General features: G+C 31.6%; 1 protein-coding gene and 1 pseudogene across 1 annotated transcript; one reads left to right on the top strand and one right to left on the bottom strand.

Moving 5' to 3' along the window:
* Positions 1 to 13818: 13818 nt before the first annotated feature.
* LOC110634210 (leucine-rich repeat receptor protein kinase HPCA1-like) lies at positions 13819 to 15611 on the bottom strand (annotated as a pseudogene).
* Positions 15612 to 21720: 6109 nt separating this feature from the next.
* Positions 21721 to 22204, top strand: LOC110634205 (uncharacterized). The gene is made up of 2 exons (XM_021783153.2): positions 21721 to 21871; positions 22014 to 22204. The coding sequence occupies exons 1-2, from the start codon at positions 21721 to 21723 to the stop codon at positions 22202 to 22204; spliced, it is 342 nt and encodes a 113-aa protein (XP_021638845.2).
* Positions 22205 to 25401: the final 3197 nt, after the last annotated feature.

Below are 25401 nucleotides of genomic sequence, written 5' to 3'. Positions count from 1 at the left end.
TGTCAATGGTATCCAGGCATAGAGGCCATGGGCAGTACTGTTAATCTCGTCTCTTCTTGGTATGCCAATCTATCCAACCCTTTCACTATTGTCTAGGCATACTCAGGCTAATTTATTATTATTAGCAATTTAATGTTCTCATTATTTCAGTATTTCGTTATCATTCTTTAATCATTCCATCATCATCTCAATCATCATGGAAACATAGGTCCTAATCACAATTCACATTTTAAGCAATTATGCTTACATTTCATAAATTTCATATTTGGTACCTCAACTTCCTTAATAGATTTGGCAAAGATACAACAGAAATTAGGCTATACCTTCTTCATGAGAATTGTAGATCTATGTCTTATATTTATTTTTGCTTTGAAATCATTCAATTTGCATTTTTGTAGCTTGAGTTATGGCCATTTTTTCAAAACTATTCCGGTGATCAAATCTCAGTTTTTCAGGTCACTTCTAGAATCTAGGTAGATTTTTGGACTTACTTTATTAAGAAAATTTGGATAGGTTACAATCATAATTTAGCATCATGGTTTCATATGAATTGTTCCTCTGTGTCTCAGGATTACACAGGTTTAAGAATTACTCAATTTGGAGTTTTGTAAAGTGAGTTATGCTCAATTTAGTGCGTACTGTTCATTTGGTCATTTTTCAGGATTTTAGTTTTGCATTGTCGAATTCTGGCCATAATTTAGGTATCTTCTAGTCAGTTTCAAGTCAAGTATTCTTCATAAAAATTTTAGTATATTGTCTTATCTTTAATTTGCCTTTGATTTCACATCAATTGGAATTATGTAGCTAAAGTTATAAGCATTTAATCCCACTGAACTTAACCTGTCTAGATTCACACTTAATGCACAATACCAATTCATTTAATTTCTTTACCATATCATTAATATTTCTCAATAAATGCTCATCAAATAATCATAATACAAGCATAATAGCATTAAATAGGTTTCATACAATGAAAACCCTAATTGTATAAAACCCTAACTTAATTAGCAATAGCTTTCAAAATTCAGGGAATTTCTTAGCACTAACCTTGATTATAAGTCCTAATCAATCTCAATCAACCTTCAATTCACCAAAACCTTAACTCTCCTTCTTGGTCTTCCAAATTGAAATCCCTTGCTCAATTGGTTAATAATTCTTCTTCACTAATCTTTTAAATTTCTTAGAATCCTTGCTTGATTTCTTCAAAACAAGGCTTGATACAAGGTTTTCTCTTAATTTTGTGTAAAAATTATAAAGGAATTCATGTGTTTAAAGCTTGGAAAATTAAGCTTTAATGGAGGAAAAGAGAGAGAGATGGACGACAAAGAGATGGGAAGAAGAAGATGATGCAGATGAGATGATGGTGGTGGTGAGGTATATTAATGAGGTGTCCCCTTAATTAATATTCTTAGCTTATTTGTTATATAAATATCTAAATAAATATAAAAATAATTCTAATTCTAATTATTACAATACAACAATTCCATCTATATCCTCATTAAATTTCCGTACTCCTTTCGGTTAATTAAATCTCATTCCGATACATCAATCTCACTTAATTTAATTGACATTTTGGTCAAAAGTCAACTCTTCATGTGAATTGATCAAAATGCCCTTCATCGAGTTATAATCTATCTTTTTCAACAATGCCGATTAAGTCCATAACCCGATGGTCACTTCGATTTTTATTTTGCTTTTCTTAATTAATTTCCATCTCATTTTTAATCCTCGAGCTGGCTTTAAATAATACTATTTACAGACCAAAAATTGTATTATTCAGAGCTCGAAATTCTTAGGACGTTACATATACACACTTAATACTTTCGCATATAATTTAATTATTCATAATGAAATATCATTTACTTTTTGACTTATTTAATATGCTTTAACCTTGTTAAATTTTTTTTTTTTTTTTGGTTTACAAAACTGAAAGAGGAATTAATGGGGAACATATAAAGGTTTAACGCAAAATGAGTGGCAAATTGTTATACTTAAAAAGGATGGATTTTAATGAAACTTTGTCTCTAGTATCTTCCAAGAATGCCTTTAGGCTGATAATGATTTTGGTTTCTCATTTTATTTTAGAACTTGATCATGTGGATGTGAAAACTCCTTATTGAATAGAATTTTAGATGAGAATGTGTATATGGCAAAACTTTATTTATTTATTTTTTTGGTGGTTTTTGAGAAAGAACACATGGTGTGTGAATTGAAAAGGTCAATTTATGGCCTTCATGACCAAAGTGCTTGCACCTGAGGCCTTTAGAGTCCATGTGACAAATATGGGTGTAATTGGGTTTTTTTGGTTGTTCTAGATTAGTGGTAGTTTTATTTTGAATTGTTTTGCCTCCTTTCTGTGATATACATTTGTTGCCAATGGTTTGGATCTCATTTATTTATGGATATCAAATTATGAGTGTACTAAATAAATTTGATATGTCCTCGATAAATTGAAGTCATGAGTTGTACTCAAGTATGACCGTTTATCGTTTAACTCTTCTTGGTGAAGCAAAAAGAAATCTCGCAAGAGACTAAAAGTAGGACAAATTGAAATCAACATGTTTGATCACATGATGGTGCTAATGTTTACATCACACTAACTCATGTTGATAAATAAATTGATATTTATAATTATGGATAATCTTTTATCTATCATTGATATAATGGTTGTAGTAGTTCAATATTGATTATTTATTGGACTAAATTATTATATTTGGACAATTTTTGCATTATGTTGTTCTTTAAAATGGTGGCCACATAAATATTTTCTTTTGCTAGTGAAAATATTTTTCATCAAATAAAATGTTTTGTATAAAATTTAAAAAATCAATAGCGCCCAAGTAGGAGAATGTTAGAATATTTTATTTAAGCTTATTGATTTTAGTTTTATTTTTTAAAAAAAATTTATTTGGGTTAGCTTTTTTTTTTTTTTTTTTGGCTTGCAACAAAGTGCATTACAAGGCCCAAAGGACATCAGAATAGAAAAGATAAACCAATTCATTAGGAAGGGCAAAAACCCAATTACATGGAAGAGTATCCCTAAGACACGTCCCTACTACCAATCTGTTGTAGCATTAGCACTTCTTCTAATCCATCTGACCGAAGCATATGAGAAGAAAGCCAAAAGATTTAGGATGGTAGATACTGAAGCTTGAATCTCCCAAGGACATTGGTGCAAATGCAAAATAGCCTCAACAAGGATTGCAGAATCTGATTCAATAATTAAATTCCTTACTGCCATGTTTTTTCCCACATGAAGAGCCTACAAAATTGCCATTACCTCTTCTTCTAAAGGAGAAGCACAATGAACCTTCCTTGCACTACCATCAATAAGAGTGCCCTTGGAATTTCTTGCTAAAACAAAAATTACTGGTACAAAATTTCCATTTATCCAAGTAATATCACAATTTATTTTAACAAATCCATTGTTTGGAAGGGACCAAAATTCATTACTTGAAGAACATGGGGGGGCTGTGTTTTTGGTGAGAAAAACTAGCCTGAGCTTGAGTAAATTCTGTTAAGCTCCTTGATATTCGTCTTGTGGCTGCTAAAGGATCCATGTCAAAATAGCTCTATTACATTTCTTCCAAATAATCTAGCATGTAATTGCTATTATATCTAATAGGTCACTTTTATTTTTGAAATTTTGATAAAGTTGAGACCACCAGTGAGCAAAGGAGTAGAAACTAATGGGGTTTGGCTTGTAGGAGCATGGACTAGAAAACCATGTAGCTTGGGCATGAGGACACCAAAAAATATCATGTTCAATTGATTCCAGTTCATTGTTGCAAATGGAACAAAATGGATCAACCTGCAAACCTTTATTAACATGATTTTGCTTTACTTGCAAAGTATTCGAGAGAGTTTTCCACAAAAAAACTTTGATTTTTGGTTGAACTGCAAGTTTCCAAAGATGTTGCCATGTTGAGCTCTGAATTTGATAAGAGTTATGTGAGAGGCTAAAAATGTCAATATGATATCTACTTGCAAGCAATTTGTATGCTAATCTCATTGTAAAATTGCCACTTTTGTCATAGTGCCAAACCATCTTGTCTTGTGTACCCAGAGTGCCTATGGGAATAGATAGGACTGCCCACGCATCCCATCATTAAACAGACTTCTAATCAAATCTGTTTTCCACTAAAGGCAATCATGATCTATGAGGTTAGCCACCATATTGATATGTAATGGACAATTTTACAGTCTGTTATCTCTCAAACTTTTGACTTGTAAAACCTAAGGTTCATACCAAATAAAGTATTAGCTCCATCACCTATATTCATATGAATCCCATCCTAGAGAACATCATGTCCTGGCATTAATCTTTGCTAGATCTAGGAACTATTATGGCTAGGATTTGCCTGCTAAAAGGAGTTATGGGAAAAATAAAGCCAATTAATAATCTTTGCACACAGACTATTTGGAGAGTTTATCAACCTCCAACATTGTTTTACTAAGCAAGCAAGATTAAAGTTGCTAAATTCTTGGAAGCCCATCCCTCTTTAATTCTTGGAAAATGAAGTTTTCCTCTAACTAAGCCAGTGTAACCTTTTCTCCTTTTCTCCTTTTCTCTTTTCCCCTTACCAAAAATTAAAAACCAGGCTATTCAACTCCTTATAAAAGCCTTTTGGGAACTTTAAAATAGCCATCGCATATGTAGGAATGGTGCACAGCACAGACTTTATCAAGGTTTCTCTCCCTGCTTATGATAACAATTTTTGCTTCCAAGATTGAGTTTTTGCCATCACCTGAATTTTTTATCTTTTCTAAAAAGATGGAAGACTAAGATAATTATCGGTCATATTCATCTCTTTCATGTCAAACAAGTGCAAAATATACTGCCTCAAGGGAGAAGGAGTATGCCTGTTAAAGAAAATACTCGACTTTTGACAGTTTATTTATTGCCTCATAGCCCTTGAGTACTGATGGATTATATCTAGAATTTCCCTTGCCTCTCTTCTCGATGCTCTACCAAAAAGTAAATTATCATCAGCAAATAGAATATTAGTGATGGAAGTTGTATTCCTTGAAAGTCTTAAGCCATTTATTGCCTTGAAAGCATAGAATTTGATATTAAGGAGGACAAGGCTTGACATATAAAGAGGAACAGATAGGGGGATAGCAGGTCTCCTTGCCTTAGCCTATGAGAAGGCAGAAAAGCCTGAGTGGGAATACCATTTACTATAATAGAATAGTTGACTATTGTCACACACTACATCACCAGATTAAACCATCTCGGATCAAAACTGAATTGCAATAAAGCCTTTTAAAGGAAAAACCATTCTACACGGTCATAGACTTTATGCATATCTAATTTAATTTCCATTGAATGATGACGGCTTTTGGAAAACTGAAGATAATAAAAAGCTTCCCAAGCTACTATAATATTGTCCTAGATGGCTCGCGAAGGGATGAAAGTCATTTGCTCATAAGAAATCAAGCTATCCATCCATGGTTTTAATTTTTTAACTGTTTTCTTAGAGATCACTTTATAAACAAAGTTGCAAAGACTAATGGGGTGACATTGATTTACTACAAAAGGACTCTTTCATTGGGGAATGAGTACAATGTTGGTCATATTCAATTCTTTTAAGAAAAAACCAGATTCATAAAAAATTTTAACAACTCTACATATGTCTATCCCCACTGTATCCCAATTCTATTGGTAAAAAATGCTAGAGAAGCCATTAGAGCCTAGTGCCTTCAAAGCCTCCAAATCAAAGACATCAACTTTAATATCCTTATTCATGATAAGAGCCAGCAGATGAGAGTTGATGTGTGGATTAACAATGTTTGGCAGCACACTAGTAACATCCTCCTCTCCTACTATGTTCTTTTATATAGATTTTGGAAATAAACATATATTTCATCTTTGATATCCTGATCATTATCAGTCCAAACTCCATCCTCCCTCTAAAGCTTAACAATTGAATTTCGCTGCCTTCGTTGAATGGTGGATAGGAGGAAAAATTTGGTGTTGCGATCCCCTTCCAAAAGCCAGTTTATTCTTGATCTTTGTTTCGAATGGGTTTCTTCCATTCTCCATAACTCATACAATCTGTTCATGGATTAATGTTCCACTATGCTATTATTAGCATGCGAAGGATTTACAAAAATGTCTTTTTTCAGTTGCTGACATTCCTTTGCATTCCTTTTGAAAACCTTTTTGTCCCATCTACACAATTCCTTTCTGCAGTTTGTGAGCTTCCTGGCAAGAGTGAACATAGAAGACCTCCCTTTGAAACTTAGAATTCTAAGTAGAAGATATCATAGTAGAACAATCATTATGTTGCAACCACTTAGCTTCAAAAACAAAAAAAAAAGCTTTTTTTTTTTGCTATTGGCTTATCAAGTTGTAGAACCAGAGGTCTATCATTTGACCCTAACTTAGCTTTATGGGTCACAAAAGCATTAGGATAGGTCTCCCTCTATTTAGTCGAAACCATGGCCCTATTCAGTTGTTCTAGAATAATTTTATTACTAAGTTGTTTATTAAATCATGTGAAAAAGGGCTTTTACATTCTAAGTCAACATGATCACAATAATTTATAAATTGAAGAAAATCATCTAATTGAGAACTATTAACTCTGTTACCTCTAAACTTTTCCTCTTTCACAACTATAGTAATAAAATCTTTAATGCATATCCAAAGCTCTCGGCTAGAAAACTTTAGAGAATTTAGAATTTTCCAAAATCCCATTATGTCACTTATGGATGGACTTCCATACACAAAAGAGGCAAGCCAAATCAAATTGTCCTACAAAATACATAGTAGCATCCATGAAGTTTGTGTTAGTAGTATGCCCTAGAGCATATCATTTAGTATGTATCTTGTACATATTTTTATTAATAAAAGGCATTTCCACTTTTCTGTTTACATAATATATTTATGTGTAATAGAAAAGGTCCATTGATATTTTGTTAGAAATATTATTCTTAAGTTGTTAAGAATATGAGTGACAATATTTCTAGCACAAAGTATCATAAATAGGTTCACAATCGAGGATACTTCATAATAAGGACATGACTTATCCAGAAAGATTGTATTCATATTTGTTCCCAAGTTATTTATATGAGATATAAATAAGATGGAATGGTGAGTCTCATGCCATATAACAAACATGATAGGCACTTATAAATGATAAGTAGGCCGAACCAGTGACACTTATGACAAGCACATGGAGTTTACTCTTGTTAATGTTTTGTCATAAATCATATCAGTGCATATAATCTTTAGACCTGAGATAGCACAGTTATCTTGTATATAGGTAGTTTGAGTTTGATACTGCTTTCATACTTGTACTATGTATGGGTATATGGGCATCTGTTGGCTCCTACTAGTTATATATGGAGGTAGGTGTTGATCAAGATGGAATATGTTCCTCTAAGTAAATAGAGATAAAATCCTATGTTCATTTAATTATTCTTGATGTTTCAAGTTTCTAGCCAGGACAGATAGATTTATACAGAAAAGAGTTTCTGATGAGAAAATCTTTTTAATCAAGAACTGGAATTAAAAGAGAACATAATATTCATAGCAAATGGAGTTTGACATAAACCATAACTCCAGCTTGAGTTGGGATTTTGTAACAGAGAGATTCTAGTGCATGGTAACATATGATTATAGGTTCATTTAAGGTAAACCTTATTACTAATTGGGTGGCCATGGCATGCTATGCTAGGTGTTAACCATGGTCTATGAGGTTCATAAAATGATTTAGAGAAATCATGTATGGTAAGAAAGAGTTCTGATGATATTAAGAGTTGATATCATGTCTCATTGCCAATTAGTGATGAGCCTAGTAAGTCACACACATACACAAGTTATCACCTATTTAAATATGATTTAATTAATTAATTAAAGAGTTTAATTGATTAATTAAATAGGTTTGGTTTGTAATTAAATTGCAAAGTCCCTAGCATTACTTGAAACTAAATCTAGATTATTGGATGTATAGTATAAGTTAAATTTATATTTAAAGTGTTTAAATATGAATTTAATTAATGAGAAATTAATTAATAGAGATTAATTAATTAATTTATATTTGATATAAATTGATTAGAAGAAGAAAAATAATTATTTTGGGTTAAGAACTCAAAATTAAGACACAGGAGCATTTTGGTCATTTCACAGTGTGACACGTGGCATCATGAGATGGTGACATATGGGGTTACACATAAGCTTGCCAAATGTTTTTTAATCATGTAAGATGATTAAAATCAAGATTAAATATAGGTTTGACACTTGGCACAATGTGATTGGGTCACTTAAACCTAGAGCTAATCAAAGGGTGACATGTGGCAAGGGTTTAATGTGTTAACCTAGCTATTTAAGTGTTGTTCTGAAAAGAAAAGCAACCAGCAGCCACTCCTCTCCTTTGTCATGCCACTTTGAGGCTTTTCATCTATTCTTCTTCATCTCTCATCAATTCAAAGAGATTAGCTATCAATCTCTTGAATTAAGAACACTAGAAATTGTTTCTAGTGTCCTGTTTACATCTCTAATCTCTTAAAAGGCAGAACTTGAATTTCTAATTAATAGAAAAAGCTTTAGAAGCTGTTCAAGGGCTGCCATAGGTGTTCTTGGTGTGGACAAGCTAGAGGGACAACATCTGGTGTCCTGAAGACGGATCTCAAAGGCGCAGACACGCTACAGTGCATCAAAAGGTTAGTGTAATCGTTCTTGATTTAATCCAGGGTTCTAAAATTAATCTGATTAATTTTAAAATTTTAAATGGCAAATACAGATCCAAAAACATATTAAAAGAGTTTTAATATGTTGTTTATCATTGAAATCAAATAGATAAAAATAAATCTTGCATGATGCATGTGACCCTATATGAAAATTTTTGAATTCAATGGTATAAACTTGTGTTTTTCACGCTTCCGTTCCTTCAGTTTGCACAAGCTTGAGTAATAGAATTAGAAACATCATCAGACCACTAAAGAGAAAGCCCTCCTGCAAGACCCATGAGATCGATATAAAACTATTAGCAAAACCAAAACATCTATGAAGAGACTCCATATACTTTTTTTTTTTTTTGCCTCCACGAGAAACACTATAGAGGGGCTTTACTGAAGAAGGAGCTGCCATAGAGCTCGAACTGCTTAGGATTGCTTGATCCCCTAGCAGTTCCAAGATAATGTAGTCATGGCATTCTGGGTGGCTTCTGGCCAGTCATCTAGGCCTCAAACAAAGGGGAAGGGTATTCCATCTGCTTCCCTTCCTCATTTGCTATGTTTTCTACCTTATCCAAATTCTTTGAAGCACCAAGCTCCATAAAAGTGAGGGGAGAGTTGTCATTCTTAGTAGTTACCTTTCTAGCCCTAGGCTTCCACTTTTGTTTTGCTTTTGTCCCCTTCGGAGAGAAAGATGAATTTTTTGCCTGCCGACCATTAGGCTTCGAAAGATAGCGAATTTCTTGCTCTGGTTGATCCTGCTCTTCTATTAAAGAAATTTGCCTTTGTTTAATTCTGTTCAACAAAGGGTTCGAGGCCTTGATGTTTAAATAGCAACTATCTTTGATTGGTTGGGCCCAACCACTATTGTCTCTAGCCTGAGGAAATTGCTAGCTAAGTCGACTAGAAAATCAAATGGCTTTGGATTAATCACCTTTGGATCCAAGAGTTTGGGCTTACTAGTCTCCACCTGTTTTAAAGAGTTATAGATGGCTTTTTTACTAGTTTCTTACATTGAAAACTGGCCCTTAGAATCTGCTGAAGAGGAATGGCCCATAAGAGTAGAAGCCCAATTACATTTTAATCCCACTAAACAATTACTATCTTTCTCATATTTTTCTACAGAAGACTTGGCCTGCACATCATGGTGTTTCAAGAGAGCAATGGTTGAGCCTCATTAATAACCTGTTCAAACTCATTAGAATATACAGCCGTCAAAGCACCTGATTGTAGGGTATTATGGGGCTTTGGTTGGGAGGATTTTAGGGGAGTTAGGTTTTTTTTTTTTTTTTTTTTTTTTTTACTGATGGCTCTCAAGCAGTGCACATTGGTCAGAAGTAGAGGAGGTAATGCCAAAAGATTGTGATGGGTTTTGAGTTGTTTGAGGCATGCCTTTAATGCTATAGGAGGTCTTTGGAGAATTGGGATGGGTAGTGGTGGTGCATCTAAGCTATATGCCAAAACTAGGGGATGATTTATGGAGGTGTGAGCATCCTGAGTGGATGAAGTTGGAAGAATGCATAATGTTGTTAGTGGTTCAATAGATAATTGGATGTGAGGATTTTGTTATTGTGATGAATCCTCCAAGATTGAGGCTGAGGTTGATGGTTTTGCTAGTAATTAAAGACAATATTTTAGAGGACCTACAACATCCTCCCCTCTTTCCATGGCTTTCATCCTTAACGAAAAATGAGGAACCACATGACCTATAATTTCACTAGAAAAAATAGTACAAGGGGAGCTTCTCATACTTAAAGCTTATCCATTCCTTTCTCTAGCCTTTCCTTGAAACAAAGAACCAAATGGGTAATGGCTTCTCCACCTGTAGCCATACTTTAACGCAAAAGTAAGTGGCCCAACCTTCCTATTTCTGATCTAGATTTTCCATGCAAATGACACCTCCGAATATAGTCCGATTTCTACCTACACTTTCCTAGTTCCAGTTAGCTAGTGGAAGGCCATGAATTTGGATCCACAAACCCTCTGTAAAAAGATCAACTTCCTGAATCGATTTGTCTGGAGGCCACTTTTAAGGATGATGAGATTATTGTCCATTGTCCACAGACCATTTGCCGCAATCTCCCCTATATCTTCCATATTTATAAAAAGGAAAATATATTTATAAAAAGGAAAACATATTTTCCATCTAGACACCTTCTGAATTTAAAGTTATTTGATGTTTGCTAGGCTTTTGTTAAGATGTTTTTAAGGACCTAGGGATTGTAGTTTCTGGTGGCTATGACTTTTGTTACAAGTTTGTCTTCAGTTATTTGTATGCCTGAATGGTTAGATGTTACCAAATCCAAGATTGGTTCCTCATAGCATAAGAACTCAATCATATTTATGATTTCAGACAGAGATTGGTCAGGATTTTGGTTCATAATGGTGGTAGATGGTGAGTTAATGAAGCCGATTAACGGGTGATGGGAAGATGAAGGGAACAGAAGATAAAAAGAATGGTATTAATAAAGAAAACTAAGTTGACAAGAGATCCTAACCTTCCACCAATGGAGAGATCTAATGAAAGATTATAGTAAAAAGAACAGCTCTAGAAGCTGACAAGAAACAAAGCTCCATGATTTGGAGAGACCACTTGGAGGACTTTTGGGTTAGCTTTATAGTCCAAATGTATTAATATATGTAACCCATAAATAATGGATCATTAAAATTTAATGGACTAAGTACAAGCATTATTTTAAGGCCTATTTGCTGAGTAAATCTAAACTTTTGTGTTTATTGCTCTTGTCATCCAAACCTTTTAATTTTGGAAAATTAAACTAAACCTTTCAAAATCAAAGAAAGTTTATCCAAACACCCAAATTAGAATTTGCTAAATTATAGTTTAGTCTTTGCGGTTTGACAAAATCTTATAACATAGTCATTATATTTTCAAAACCAAGCAATTTAGTCATTGAGATTTGGAAAAACTTATAACTTAGTCCCTTAATTTAAACATTACATCTAAATAGTGTTATAAATATATTATTCTTCACAAAATTAATTCTTCTTCTAGTCAAGAATTTTCTAGAATTGTTTTGGAAATTTTCTTAAGTTTTTCCAATGTATTTTTTAGATTTTAATCAGTGAATTTTTGATTTCTTGAGATAAAAATTGAAAAGAAAAAATTATTATGCTAGAGAAACAAATATCAGGTTGGGTTGGGTTTATGAGTCACGACTCGACCTATGAGATTTCTGCCTAGAGTTTTGATCTTCGCGTCTCCAAAGGCTATGTACTCACCTGGGGGCAGGTTGATAGATAGAGGTAAGTCTTGACTTAATTGCAATCTATGACAACTAGATTGGAGGCAAGGAAGCTCATGACTTCCCATTTCTCCCTGCTAGAAAATATGTAGAGTTAAGGGCATTTTAGTGATTTTTGATATGATTAAAGGTCAATTGGACGTAAAGACTAGGTTGTAGGTTTTTTCAGATCTCATGGACTAAATTGCTTGGTTTTGCAAATATAGGCACTAACTTGTAAGTTTTGCCAAAATTTAGAGACTAAATTTTAATTTATCTATTGGAATTTGGGGATAAATTTTGAGTGTTGGATAAAATTTTTTCCATATGAAAGGTTGGTTTAATTGTCTAAAATTAAAATATTTAGATAAAATGAGCAACAAATGTAAAAGTTTGGATTTTTTTAGCTAATTGGCCTTATTTTAATGTGTTTATGTGTTTAGAAAGCTTATTGGTGTTATTATTGAAGAACCCAGGTTGATGTCTATAAATATATAGGAGGGTATCATGCTTAACTTATAAAAATTAGCTTATAAGCATTAGGTGCTTATAAGCTAATTTGAACTTATAATCATTTAAAATTTTAAGTAATTATGTTTGGTTAAAGTGCTTATAAGTGACTAATAAATAGTTAATGTAACTGGTGAAAAAATTGTTTATAAGCATATTTATTATTAAAATGAATAAAATGATATTAAATGAGATTTATAATGAAATTTTAAACATTAAATGAGCATAATATAATAAAAAATTTGGTTAAATTAGTTTATAAGCACTTGACTTATAAATACCAAAATAAAAAGTCTTAACTTATAAACCAAAAAATTATTATAAATAACCAGATCAACCTATTTTAGATCTTATAAGTCAAGACAAACATCCTTTAGGTTATGTCCTCTCCCACTCCTGAATCTATGTTAATTGTGTTTCTCTGTCAATCAAGAACAAGTAGACTTAGGAAGATTTATAACCATCCCACTGGCATTTGTTCGTGATAGATTTATTTTTTATTCTAGATTCAGAGATTAAGCAATCATGGAGTCAGGCACACTATAGCCCTGCAGAAGAACAAGAGAATTTGTAAGTTATCTAATTATAGTAATTTTAATTATGCATATACACATATAATGACTTAATTCTTTTAACATCTTGTATTAGCTAGAGAACAAACTGTGATCCACAGCCATAGTAATAGGATTATAAGTTTGCAATTTTTCTGATACTCTAATTCTTTGATGGTTCTCTATTTTCAAGAAGCAAATTGTTGCGTTCAATTATGTGTTGCTAGATTTCAGTACATTGTTCAAATGCAATATACTTTTTATCCAATATAAGAAGTCCCGATAAATCATTTTTTTAAGGAGTGAACTACCATGCCTACATGTGACGTAAAATTAACAAGGCAATTCAATCAAGTATCGACAATAGTGTTGCTTTCCATCCTACCATAAACAGGTGCATTTGAAAGGAATCAAGCATTGTTTTCAATTTACTAGAATTAAGATAAAGAGTAAGAGGATAAGAGAAGAAAATAATTTTTATTTATTGTTCAAGAGCTGGCCATTAATAATGATTCAAAAGACAAGGGAATCTTTTTATTGATGGTAAAGAAACTTTCCCCGATTGCATGGAAATCATCACTATCCTAAACTTCATAATATAGGCTTAAAATCACAAAAATTATTTCAAATTAGCTACAAGCTGTAGGCAATAGCAAATTAATACTATTAACAAATGTAAAATAATCTTGTCATTGAAGCTCTATCTCAGAATATGGAAAACTTCCACTGCTTTATTCCAGGTTCTTATTTATAAATGGGTTGTAGAAACTACTTTTGCTTGATCCATCTTGACTATTTGAATTAGATACCATTTCAACATCACTGTGCAGACAAAATTATTGCAGTATGCTCTTTATCTCCTTGACCACCTCAGTCATTGTAGGCCTATAAGCTCTCAATTCTTCAACATGTATAATTGCTAGAGCGATAAACTTTTCCAAACCTTTTAGTGTGCTATTGAATGCAATGGCAGGATCAAGGATTTGATGCTAAAGGTTGTATAAATATTTTGTCTTATCCATTGCCATCTTGACCACTGTCACAATATATCTCCCATGTTCTATAGGCTTTCTACCAGTTATTAACTCCAATATGATCACTTCAAAGCTATAAACGTTACTTTTCTCAATTGAATGCTGAGTTATGTAATATTCGGGATCCAGGTAACCATGCACCAACAAATAGAATTCTTGTTTGATGAACTACGTCCTTTAGTTAGCATATATGTTTTCTCCTTACAAAATAAAGGGGAAAAGTGTGAAAAAAATACCTACGGTTTTACACTTTAACACTTTAAAGTCCTATGACCTTTTTACAGTCTAACAACACATTTCAAAGAATACCAGTCATGAAAAAACCACGAAGCCTTGAAGTGTAAAAGTGCGAAACTGAATGATACTTTTTTATACTTTTCCAGACAAAAAAATGGTGCATTGACCGTTGTCCCTTTGACATTATCAGAAACATGACTATGACTGTGACTCAGAGGCTTTGATAGACCAAAGTCAGCAACTTTTCCAATTAGTTAATCATCCAGTAGGATGTTAGATGACTTAGCATCCCTGTGGATGATGGGTGGGTTGGCATGGTCATGCAAATAAGCAAGACCTCTGGCTGAATCAAGGGCTATTTTAAGTCTTCTTTCCCAACTTAATCGGATACGTGACTTCCCTGTATACATCATTGGTTAATTAATTGTTAGCTTGAGTAATGCCTTAATTCTTCACAAGTAACAAAAAAAATTGCTACCACCACTGATGTTCATTTTAAGAGAAGATGTAGAAATGCCTGAAATGCAATCCTTTAGACTACCGTTTGAAACATATTAGTAGACCAGCATCTGCTCGTCTACCTCATAACAAAAACCTAGTAGGCTAACGAGATTTTTGTGAAGAACCCTTGATAGGAGTTCAATCTCAGTTTTATACTCAACACTACCTTGTAGTTATCCTTGTTGAGCTCTTTTAAAAGCAACTTGTATGCCACCGGTAAGAATCTCTCTGTAAACTTGAGAAAATGGGACAAATTGGTGAAAAAAAAAAAAAAAAAGAAAAGAAAATCAAAGTTCTGTCAAATCAACTGACCATCCCATATCCTCCAGTTCCAACAATGTTGGCATCTGAAAAGTTGTTAGTGCTTTTCTTAATCTCTTCAAAAGAGAAACACCTCAGTCTTGTTATTTGGTGACGGCTTTTATTACTCTTAATGTTGTCCCAGGATTCTGCATGCATACAGAAAATGGGTAATAAGATCCTAAACAGCAAAAGATTGGATCTAACACAACACAAACTGGAAATTTCTTTTTTTTTTTCTTCATTACCAAAAGGATCTCTCAGTTGAGTAGCTCTTTCAGCTCTTCTTCTTTGGTTGAAAGCATAAGCTAAAACCATCAGTAATATTAGCAACATAACAGAACCACCAGCTGATGCTCTAATGATGATTCCAATATTTGATGATTTATTCTGTATTATAATTCATGCATTACTTTAAGATAAATGGTGGAACAAATTTCTTGTTGTGGAACAAATTTCCTGTTGGTTATCTTCAATTCTCATATGAAACTCCAATCAATGAAAATAAACTATAGTTTAGTTCAATATAGAGTTTAGTTTACCTGCAAAGTGTTCATTATTGTCAAGAATGAAATGGAACAGTCCAAAAGGAGTTAAGTCTGGGTAAAAGGTTATATTGTTGAGCTGAGATGTAATCATGGAAAACCCTATTCTAATAAAATAGTCACTACCAGATGGAAAGACTTGCAGCCTCAATTGAAGGTAACCATGCATATCCCTGCTTTAATCACTCACATTAATTGAATCAACGGGAATTTTATTGGACTGAAAGGTATCTGTCAATGAGGCCTCGAGAGATGGGTTGTAGCTCCCATCTCCTAAGTCTTGAAAGGAAACATACATGAATTGTAAAGTCCAGTGATTGGATATATGCATTTGCAATTGGGGCTGCAAATTTGATTTGAGCTGCAAATAATGCTGCTATTGTTTCGTTGTGAAGAATTTGGGACATTTGGCCTTTGGGAAACTGTGCAATAGTTTTCTAATAAACTTGTCTTTCCACAAATATGATTTACCTTGAAGCCTAACAATAAAAGATTACATCGCGGAATTGATCTAACCAATTACATGATTTAGCAAATTAGCATACCAATGGCAAAGGGTAATTAAATAGTCTTGGAGATAGAGGACACATACATTAACGTTCCATGGTATTCATAACCTTCTATGAACTGAGTAATGTGATTATTTTACAAATTAATAAGTTCCAATTGTCTGCTATAGTTGGTCTAAGTTAGAATAATCAGCTTACAATTTGAGCTAAGACTTTACGGTTTTGTTTCAGTTGGTTTACTAGTGATGCACTAATTTTGAGAAGATGCCATTGCTTGCATATATTGTTTGTAATTGAGCAGCACTAAAGGGGCTAACTGGTATTGACCTTTGAAGAAGTGTGTTCTCCATTATTATGCTAGTAAAAGATTTATCATTAATATTAGTAGAAAAATAAATAGTTTCTCATGGTTTGAAAGAGAGAGAGAGGTACAATGTTATCAAGGATTGTAGGCTTAAAAACCATTGTGGAATTAATGATGCAGCGAAACTGTTATTGCTTATGTCCCTACAAATCAAATATAGATCAATGTATAAAAATGCATAGAGATCTACTAATTGGAATCTACTTCTACTATTTAAAGATAAATTTTATAGAATCATGGATACACACACAAAAGTGAGGCTATTCATGCCTCTAAGATCAAGCATGCGGACGATTAATTTATTATTGGAAAAGTATCTGAAAATAAATAACTCATATTTTTCTTTATGAAGGCACTGATCCAATAGATGACAAAACAAAATACCCATAAGTTGTATTTTTTTCCTTACAACTCAGACATACTTATATTGTTTAGGCCACTGAAGTTCACAATTCCACTTAATGAATTCCTATCCAGCTTTCTATTGTCAAAAAAGGAAAAGGAAAATAATCATATTATGCAATATTACAAACATCCATGGCCTACAAGAAATCCAAAAATTTTCAATTCTTATAAAGATAGTCACATTACTTTCAAGGATCTACTAATTCTATTGTAGACGGATTGCTATCAGTAAGTTGATTGCCATCAAAAAGTCTGTTCGAAGTCATATTTTCAAAATCATAAATGAAAAGTTCAATTTGACAATATTGCCTGAGTTATTAGGATATTTTTTTTCCCTGAACAAGTATATTAAGCATTGGATAAAAATTGGCAAAATCTGAGACCCTATAGCACCCATAACTTACAATTTTGTGGTCCTAAGCATTAATTTATTGTAAAGTTTTTGTGTCGTTAACCTAAATTCACTTAATTTTAATTTCTAAATAATTTATATGCCATGGTCACATATAAAGATAAAAAATAAGCCAAAGAAAAAAAAAGAATAAAAATAAACCTAAAAACAAAAAAAGGGGAGGAGAATTAAAATTAATCTTTAAATTAAATTAAAAGGCCCTATTGATAAAATAAGTAAATCTACATTATTACATGACTTTAGCCTTTTACCCTATGCAAGGGGCCTTGAACTTAGATGCAACTCATTTTATTTTAACTTTTAGTTTATGCCTTCATGCTTCACTCCATTTTTCTTTTGACCATATTTGATCTCCGTTTTCTCAATTGCTTTGGTTCCTTTTGAAATTTCTTTGCATCTATTCATGCTTTGTTTAACATTTTCATACTCAAAAGAATAAAAGATAAAGCAAAAAGAACAATACCAAAATTCAAAGTCTAAAATTAATGAAACTTATTTAAAATCTTAGATCTCAATTTTCAGACTTTAATTCCAATTTTTCTCATTTGATCTTCTAATGTTATCAAAAGACAAATATCAAAATCATGCATACAAAATAAATAAAGTTAGTATGAAATCCAAAAAAGCAAAACTTAAATACAATAAAACATTAAGAAGAAAAAAAATGGGAATCACAATGTATGGGTTAGCACTTTGTATTTACACATAAAATCACCCAAAATAGGAAAATAAATCAATTTTACAAGAAAACCTCCAAATTTTATAAGAATCTAGTTAACACTTCATATTACAAATTAGGATAATAAATCAATCACAAACATGCATGAGTTAATGTACAATGAGATAATAAAAATAAAAGATGATACGACTAAAAAACTAATTGGGCCAACAATTATATATTAATTTCTAAAAATTGTAAACCTCAATAAAATTTTATGAAATTCAACTATGTTATATCTAACATGTCATTTAAAGAAATTCAATAATATATATTCAGATCAATAAGCCAAATGAAATTAACATGCTATATGCGAAAACACAGTCCATCAACCAAATTAAATTTATGTACATAGAAAAAAATAATTAAGCCTATTGCAAATCTAAAGACATGATATTAATATTGGCATCATAACAAATAGTTTAGAAAAATAAACGCTAAAAAAAGACCAAAAAAAAAGGGAAAATATATACCCAAGGTTATATAATTCACTCACAGCATCATATTTCAATGCATAAAGAAAGTATAGATTGCCAGGCTGATATACCTTGTAATTGGTTTTTAATTCTAGAATTAGAGGTCTCTTAGAGTACTCTATGACCAAGAGCAATGGAGATGTGATTTGGTTAATTGGGCACCTAAAATGAACCTAAATCTAAAATCAGTTAAACTAATTTTGGTGAAAAAAAAAAGGGGCAACCTGTTGTGGCTCTAATGGCACTAAAAGAGAGTTTTCTAATTGATTTAGAATCTCCCTAGAATGCTCCAGTAGAATATGGGCTAATATGGATAGGGTTTTTATAGCCAAAAAAGATAATCTTAAAGCTATCTAAATTCAACCGAAAAAATCGATTTAAAAAATAATTAAAATAAATGGGGAGTAATTATCCCTCTACCCAACTAGTTATGAGTGATAATTATCTCTTAAATAATTTTAAAATTCCATCTAAAATAAATAAATAGATAAATGGGGATAATTATTCCTCTAACTAACCGGTTATGAGGGATAATTATCCCTCAAATATATTTTTTATTCTTTTTTAATTTTTTGTTTTCTTAAAAAATAATTTCAAAAAAAAAGTTTCAATAGTCACTTAAAAGTTTACTTTTACATTATAATTAAAATTTAATAAATTTAATGTTCTTGAATATTTATTAAACTCATTCAATTATATTTTTAGGCCCATGTGAAGTCCTAAAAATATTAAATTAAGCTTAATTAAATAATATGGGCTGGGCCTTTAGGCTTTTACAGGGAAAAAAAAACCTTTTTACGCTCATAATATATATATATTCCTGTCATTCTAAAGTCTCTTGAGTACTTTAAGATTCCTCATTATCTAGTAGTATTTTATCACAAGGCTCCTTGCTACTTTATAAATCATGCATTCTAGGGGTCAAAAAATATATGTCTACATTAGTAAATTGTACTAAGCCTATTAAATCTCTTCTTACAGAATGGCTCCCATAGAACTAAAAGAATTGACAGAACTGTTATAGGATTTGGTAGACAAAGGGTTTATTAGACTAAGTACCTCTCTCTGGGATGGTTTGGTGTTTTTTGTAAAGAAGAAGGATAGTTCTCTGAGGTTGTGCAGAAATTATAAACAATTTAACAAAGTAACTATGAAGAACATATATTCGTTGCCTCATATTGATAATTTGTTTGATCAGCTAGCAGGTGCTAGTTCTTTCTCTAAGATAGATTTAAGGTTCAGATATCACTAATTGAGAATAAAAAATATAAACATCTTAAAGACCGCTTTCTGGACTAAGTACAAGCATTAAGAGTTTCTTGTGATGCCGTTTGGGTTAACTGATGTACTAGCTACATTCATGGATTTCATAAATAGGCTATTCAGACCTTTTCTAGATCGCTTTGTGATAGTCTTCATTAATGACATCTAAGTGTATTCCAAAAGCCTAAAGGAGCATGCACAACATCTGAGAGTAGTTCTCTAAACTCTAAGGGAGTATTAGTTGGTTGCAAAGTTTTACAAGTGTGAATTTGGTTGAGATTTATATCTTTCTTAAGGCATGTGGTGTTAGAAAATGATATTTAAGTGGACCCTAAGAAAATTAAAGCACTAGCAGATTGGCTAAGGCCAACTATAGTTACAGAAATTAAGAGTTTTGTAGGTTTGGCCAGCTATTACAAGAGATTTATAAGATTTCTCTAGGATAGCTGCTCCTATAACTAGGTTAACTTAGAAGAACGGAAAGTTTAAATGGAGTTAACAGTGTGAAGAAAGTTTTTAGAAGTTAAATAAGAGTTTGGTTACTGCACTAGTATTGGCTTTACCTTCGAGGAATGAAGATTTCACAGTATACTATGATTCCTCCAGGGTGGGTTTAGGCCGGGTTCTTATGCAAAATGGCAAAGTGATATCTTATGCTTTGAGGGTGTTAAAGAAGCAAGAAGTTAACTATCCCACTCATGATTAATGGCAACTGTAGTTTTTTCCCTTAATATGTGGAGAAATTATCTTTTTAAGGCAAAGTGTGAGATTTTTACAGACCATAAGAGTCTCTAGTAAATCTTTAATTAGAAAGAGTTGAACATGAGGTAGAGAAGGTGGGTACTACTTAGTGATTGTGATAGTACTATATAGTATCATCCAGGTAAGGCAATTGTAGTTACAGATACCTTTACCCAAAAATCATTTGGCAATTTAGCTCACATCTTAATGACAAAGCCGCCCATCTTAAAGGAATTCCTCCAATTGTTAGGCAAAGTTTAACAGTTAGAGTTATCAGCTAGAGGCACGTGGATAGCCTAGATGAAAGTGATACCAGTGTATCTAAGACAAGTTGTAAAGAAACAATATAAAGATGCATAGTAAGGATAGCAGAAGTAGTTCAAATAAGTATAAACAATGAGTTTGTGTTTGATGGTAAAAGGATTCTAAGGTATGGCAATAGGTTATGTGTGTCAGATGATGTTGGACTCAAAGTAGATATTATGAGAGAAGATCATAATGCTATGTACAGTGTACATCTCGAGACCATCAAAATGTATTTGGATTTTAAGAAGGTGTATTGGTGGCCTTCTATAAAAAAGGAGATAACTCAATTTGTGTCAGCATGTGAGGTGTGCTGGAGAGTAAAGACGGGGCATCAAAAACTGACAATGATGTTTAACCCGCTAACTATCTCATGGTGGAAATAGAAAAATATGGCCATAGACTTTATGGTGGGATTACCAATAGCCTCGAATAAACATGACTCCATATGGGTGGTAGTGGATAGTTTGACCAAAACTACTCATTTCATCCCTGTAAGGGGTAACTATTCCATGGATAAGTTAGTTCAGGTGTATGTTACAGAGATAGTAAGGTTGCATGGAGTTCTAGTGACAATAGTATCAGATAGGAGACCATAGTTCACGTTAAGGTTTTGTTATAGTCTTCAAAATAAGATGGATACCAGGTTGGATTTCAGTATAACTTTTCATCTGAAACTAATGGATAGTCAGAGAGGACCATACATACTTTAGAGCATATGCTAAGGATGTGTGCACTTGACTTTGAAGGATCGTGAAAAAAGTATTTCCTCTTGTAAAGTTTGTATACAACAACAACTATCACTCTAGCATTGGAATGGCAGCATATGAAGCTCCGTGTGGAAGAAAATATTGATATCCAATATGTTGAGAAGAAGTGGGTGAGCAAGCTCTAACAGGTACCAAATTGGTGGATATCACCAATTAGGTGATGGCTTTAATCAAGGCAATGTTAAAGATAATAATAAGCAAACAAAAGAGTTATGTAGATTTTCACAAAAAGGAAGTGGTGCTTCAGGAAGGTGACATGCTACTTCTAAAGGTATCTCCTATGAAAGGTGTGATTCGATTTAGAAAAAAAGGTAAATTAGTTTCAAGGTACATAGGGCCATATGAAGTGCTACAAAAGGTTAGAAATGTATCTCGTAAGCTAGCCTTGCCACAAGGAATGTAAAGGATCCATTCTATTTTTCATGTTTCTATGTTAATGAAAGTTTGTGTCAGATTCGAACAAGGTTATAAGTAAGTCAGACATGGAAATTTCTAAAGATCTTTCTTATATTAAGCAACCTATTCAGATTGTTGACATGCAAATCAGGAGGTTAAGAAACAGGGAGATACCTATGGTTGAAGTTCTCCAGAGTCACCACAACATGGAAGAATGCACATGGGAGACCCGCGATTCCATGTTTTAGCAATCCCCCACCTTTTCTAGGTATAACTTTGATGTTATTTAAAATTCAAGGATGAATATTCTTAAGGGGTAAAGAATGTAACATCCACCAAGTTCAAATGTTGGAATTCTCAATATGTGCAGGAATTTCGGTGAAACTTAAGGTTTCAAGGACCCGTGGATGCGGTGGTAAGAGTGGTGAAGGTGTATACTAGATGGTTAGAGCGTTGGAAGCGAAGTTCCTTTTCTCTTTTCTTTCCTTTTAGAAACAATAACACTTTCGGCTGATGAAAGTCCCTCCTATGTCATGGGTATAAAAGGTCATTTTTGCTCGAAAATTTTAAGGAATGTTAAAATTTTGAAACTCTCTCCGTTCTCTCCTACTGTTTAGATACTAGCGCAACATAACTCAAGCATTCACTTGTGGTAAGTTGAACTCATGCATTCCTTTATACTAGAATTGAGAACATAATGGTAGGTATTGGTGAAACCTTGGACATTTTACATATTAGAAATCTTCATTGTGTTTTGGTTAAGTATCAAATTTCGATTATATATATATATATATATAAAAGGCCAATTGGCCAAATAAATCCTAATCTTTACATTGATTACTCATTTTATCCAAATCTTTTAATTTTGGATAATTTAATAATAACTTTCAAAATTAAAGAAATTTTATCCAAAATCTAAATTTTATTTTGGGGATTTTAACTTTTGCCACATAGGATACTAAGTGGCTTGACAAGTCACAATTTTTATTTTTTTATTTAATTCATCTCTCTCTCTCTCTCTCTTATCCTATGAAAAATTTTGTTCACGATGAAGAACTTGAAAAATAAACAAGAAAAAGATTGGGAAGAGTATATGAACAAGGCCAAGAAAATAGTTAGAGAGAGAGAGAGAGAGAGAGAGAGAGGGAAATAGATTATTGGTTAGCTTTGCAAGGGCTGGTTTTTGTTAACGCAAAAAGAGGGAGAGAGAAAATGGGGAATATTTTTATCTTCTTTTGTTAAGAGAGAGAGAGAGAGATGAGCCAAAAAATAAAAATAAAAAATAAAAATTGTGACATATTAAGCTTTTTGGCACATCATGTGGCAAAAACTAAAATCTCTAATGAGAATTTTGCTAATTAGATAAAATTTCTTAAAATTTGAAAGTTATAATTAAATTGTTCAAAATTAAAGTTTTGAATAAAATGAGCAATTAATGTAAAATTTTAGATTTATTTAGCCAATAAACCTTTAATATCAATAATTAAATTTATAATTAGAAAAAGATAATTTAAATTAAAATTTTAAATAAAATTATTATTTTTTAATTATGTAAGTGTCAATCCAAGATAGATACAAGTGTCAAATTAGGTGGCCCATTTTTTTAATATTATTAATTATACTGCAAATAAGAAAAGTATATAATAACATTCAACAATCATGTTTTTATAACACTTTCTTAAAACGTCATTGAAATGCCACTTTTTTATTTTTAATGCAACATTTGTAAATATAATTGCTTTAAAAATATTATAAAAAAACTATTTTTTTATGTATAAAAAGAAATTATATTTATATCAAATATATTCCATTTCATTTTATATTATATTTCAAATTTAAATTATTATTAATATTTAAAATAAACACAAATTTATTTTTGTTTGCTTGGAGAACAACAGCGAACAGTTTAGACAATGTAGGTGTACTAAATACTGAGTGTATTAGTTATGCGCTTTCTGACTTCTATTAAATGGTTGTGGAAACTTGACTAAACTGAACGCAATTTTATCAAAATCTTACATAGATTCGAATAGTAAAGTAAACAGAAATTTTATTGATAGCTTGGAAAATTGAGTGCAAAGCTTGGAAATTAAATGTAAGACTTGAAAAAATTAAAAGAAAGATAAAACAAAAATAAATAGGCTACTGAAATTTGTTGTTATTGTTAAATTGATTTGGGGTCGTCCCGTTGCATAGCAGAAAATATTTATAATCTCACACTGCACGTTTCGCAATTGCTATCCATTACTTTATCAACTGCTTAATAACCTCTTTTGTGGTAAGTAACTTCCATCGTGTTCACGTTTCAGTAACTCCTTATAGCCTCCCATTACTTAATAGCCTCTTGTAACCTCCAATTAGATACTAATTTTCAATAAATAACTACAAAAAATATCGCGTAAATAATTAATCAGGCCTCTTAAGTAAATTAATGCAATAAAATTAATTTTATAAAAAATTAATTTAATTAATTATGACCCTGGACACAAAAAATTACATTTTTGATGTAAATATTTTTTTTTCTAAAACAACTAAAATATAGAAGTTCACTTGTGGTATGTGTAAATTCATATGGTAAAAATTATGAATCACTCATATTTTATTTTAGTTAAGTATTTTTGTCGGATATTTTTTCATATAACATTTATTTGAAAATATATTAACACATATTTTATATGTATTTGTATATATTATAAAATGTCACAATTTGAATATATATGTATATATATCCTTTCATTTTATCCTATATATCAATATTAAATAATTATGTATTTTAAGATAAAATTATTAAGGTAAGAATTATTTAATACTAATAATTAAATTTATAATTAGTAAAAGATATATTAAAATGAAAAAAAAATTATTATTTTGTAATTATATATATAAATTGAAATTATATTTATACTAGATATATTTCCTTTCATTATATTTTAAATTTAAATAATTATATATTTAAAATAAAATTATTAAATTAAAAATTATCTAATACTAATAATTTTATTTACAATTAAAAAAATAAAGTAAAATAAAATTTGAAATAAAATTATTATTTTTTAAAATTACTAAATGTCAATTGATAATGAAAACAAAAAATAAGGTTTAATTATTTAAATACTGTGTTTCTGAAAACATTTTATCAAAATAATTGGAATATAAAACTATTTACAAATATAGTGTTTGCTTATGAAAATGCCAACTAAAAAAAATAATTGCATTGTTTAACTAATAACCACAAAATCGTCAATTTAAGAAGCAATTTCACTGGTAATAGTGTGTGTCAGAGTTAGCGTGTCACAGTCAGCGTTAGTGTGTGTCAAGTACACACAAAACTACCAGTCAAACTAGCATTTTCAAAGTGTGTCAGATTACTTATAAAAATGCTAGCTGAAATGACGTATTGAAGGTATCAGAACTTTGAAATGCATGAAATGTAGATAATTTATTC

The sequence above is a fragment of the Hevea brasiliensis genome, chromosome 17, assembly GCF_030052815.1.
Source record: "Hevea brasiliensis isolate MT/VB/25A 57/8 chromosome 17, ASM3005281v1, whole genome shotgun sequence".
Lineage (NCBI taxonomy): Eukaryota > Viridiplantae > Streptophyta > Magnoliopsida > Malpighiales > Euphorbiaceae > Hevea > Hevea brasiliensis.
This window is presented reverse-complemented; position numbering and strand designations above follow the sequence as displayed.

Excerpts from the sequence above, each read along its gene's own strand:
- LOC110634205 (XM_021783153.2), top strand. The coding sequence starts at position 21,721 with ATGGCTTTAATCAAGGCAATGTTAAAGATAATAATAAGCAAACAAAAG. Across the intron at positions 21,872-22,013 it reads GATTCGATTTAGAAAAAAAG|ATTCGAACAAGGTTATAAGT; the intron begins GTAAATTAGTTT and ends AGTTTGTGTCAG.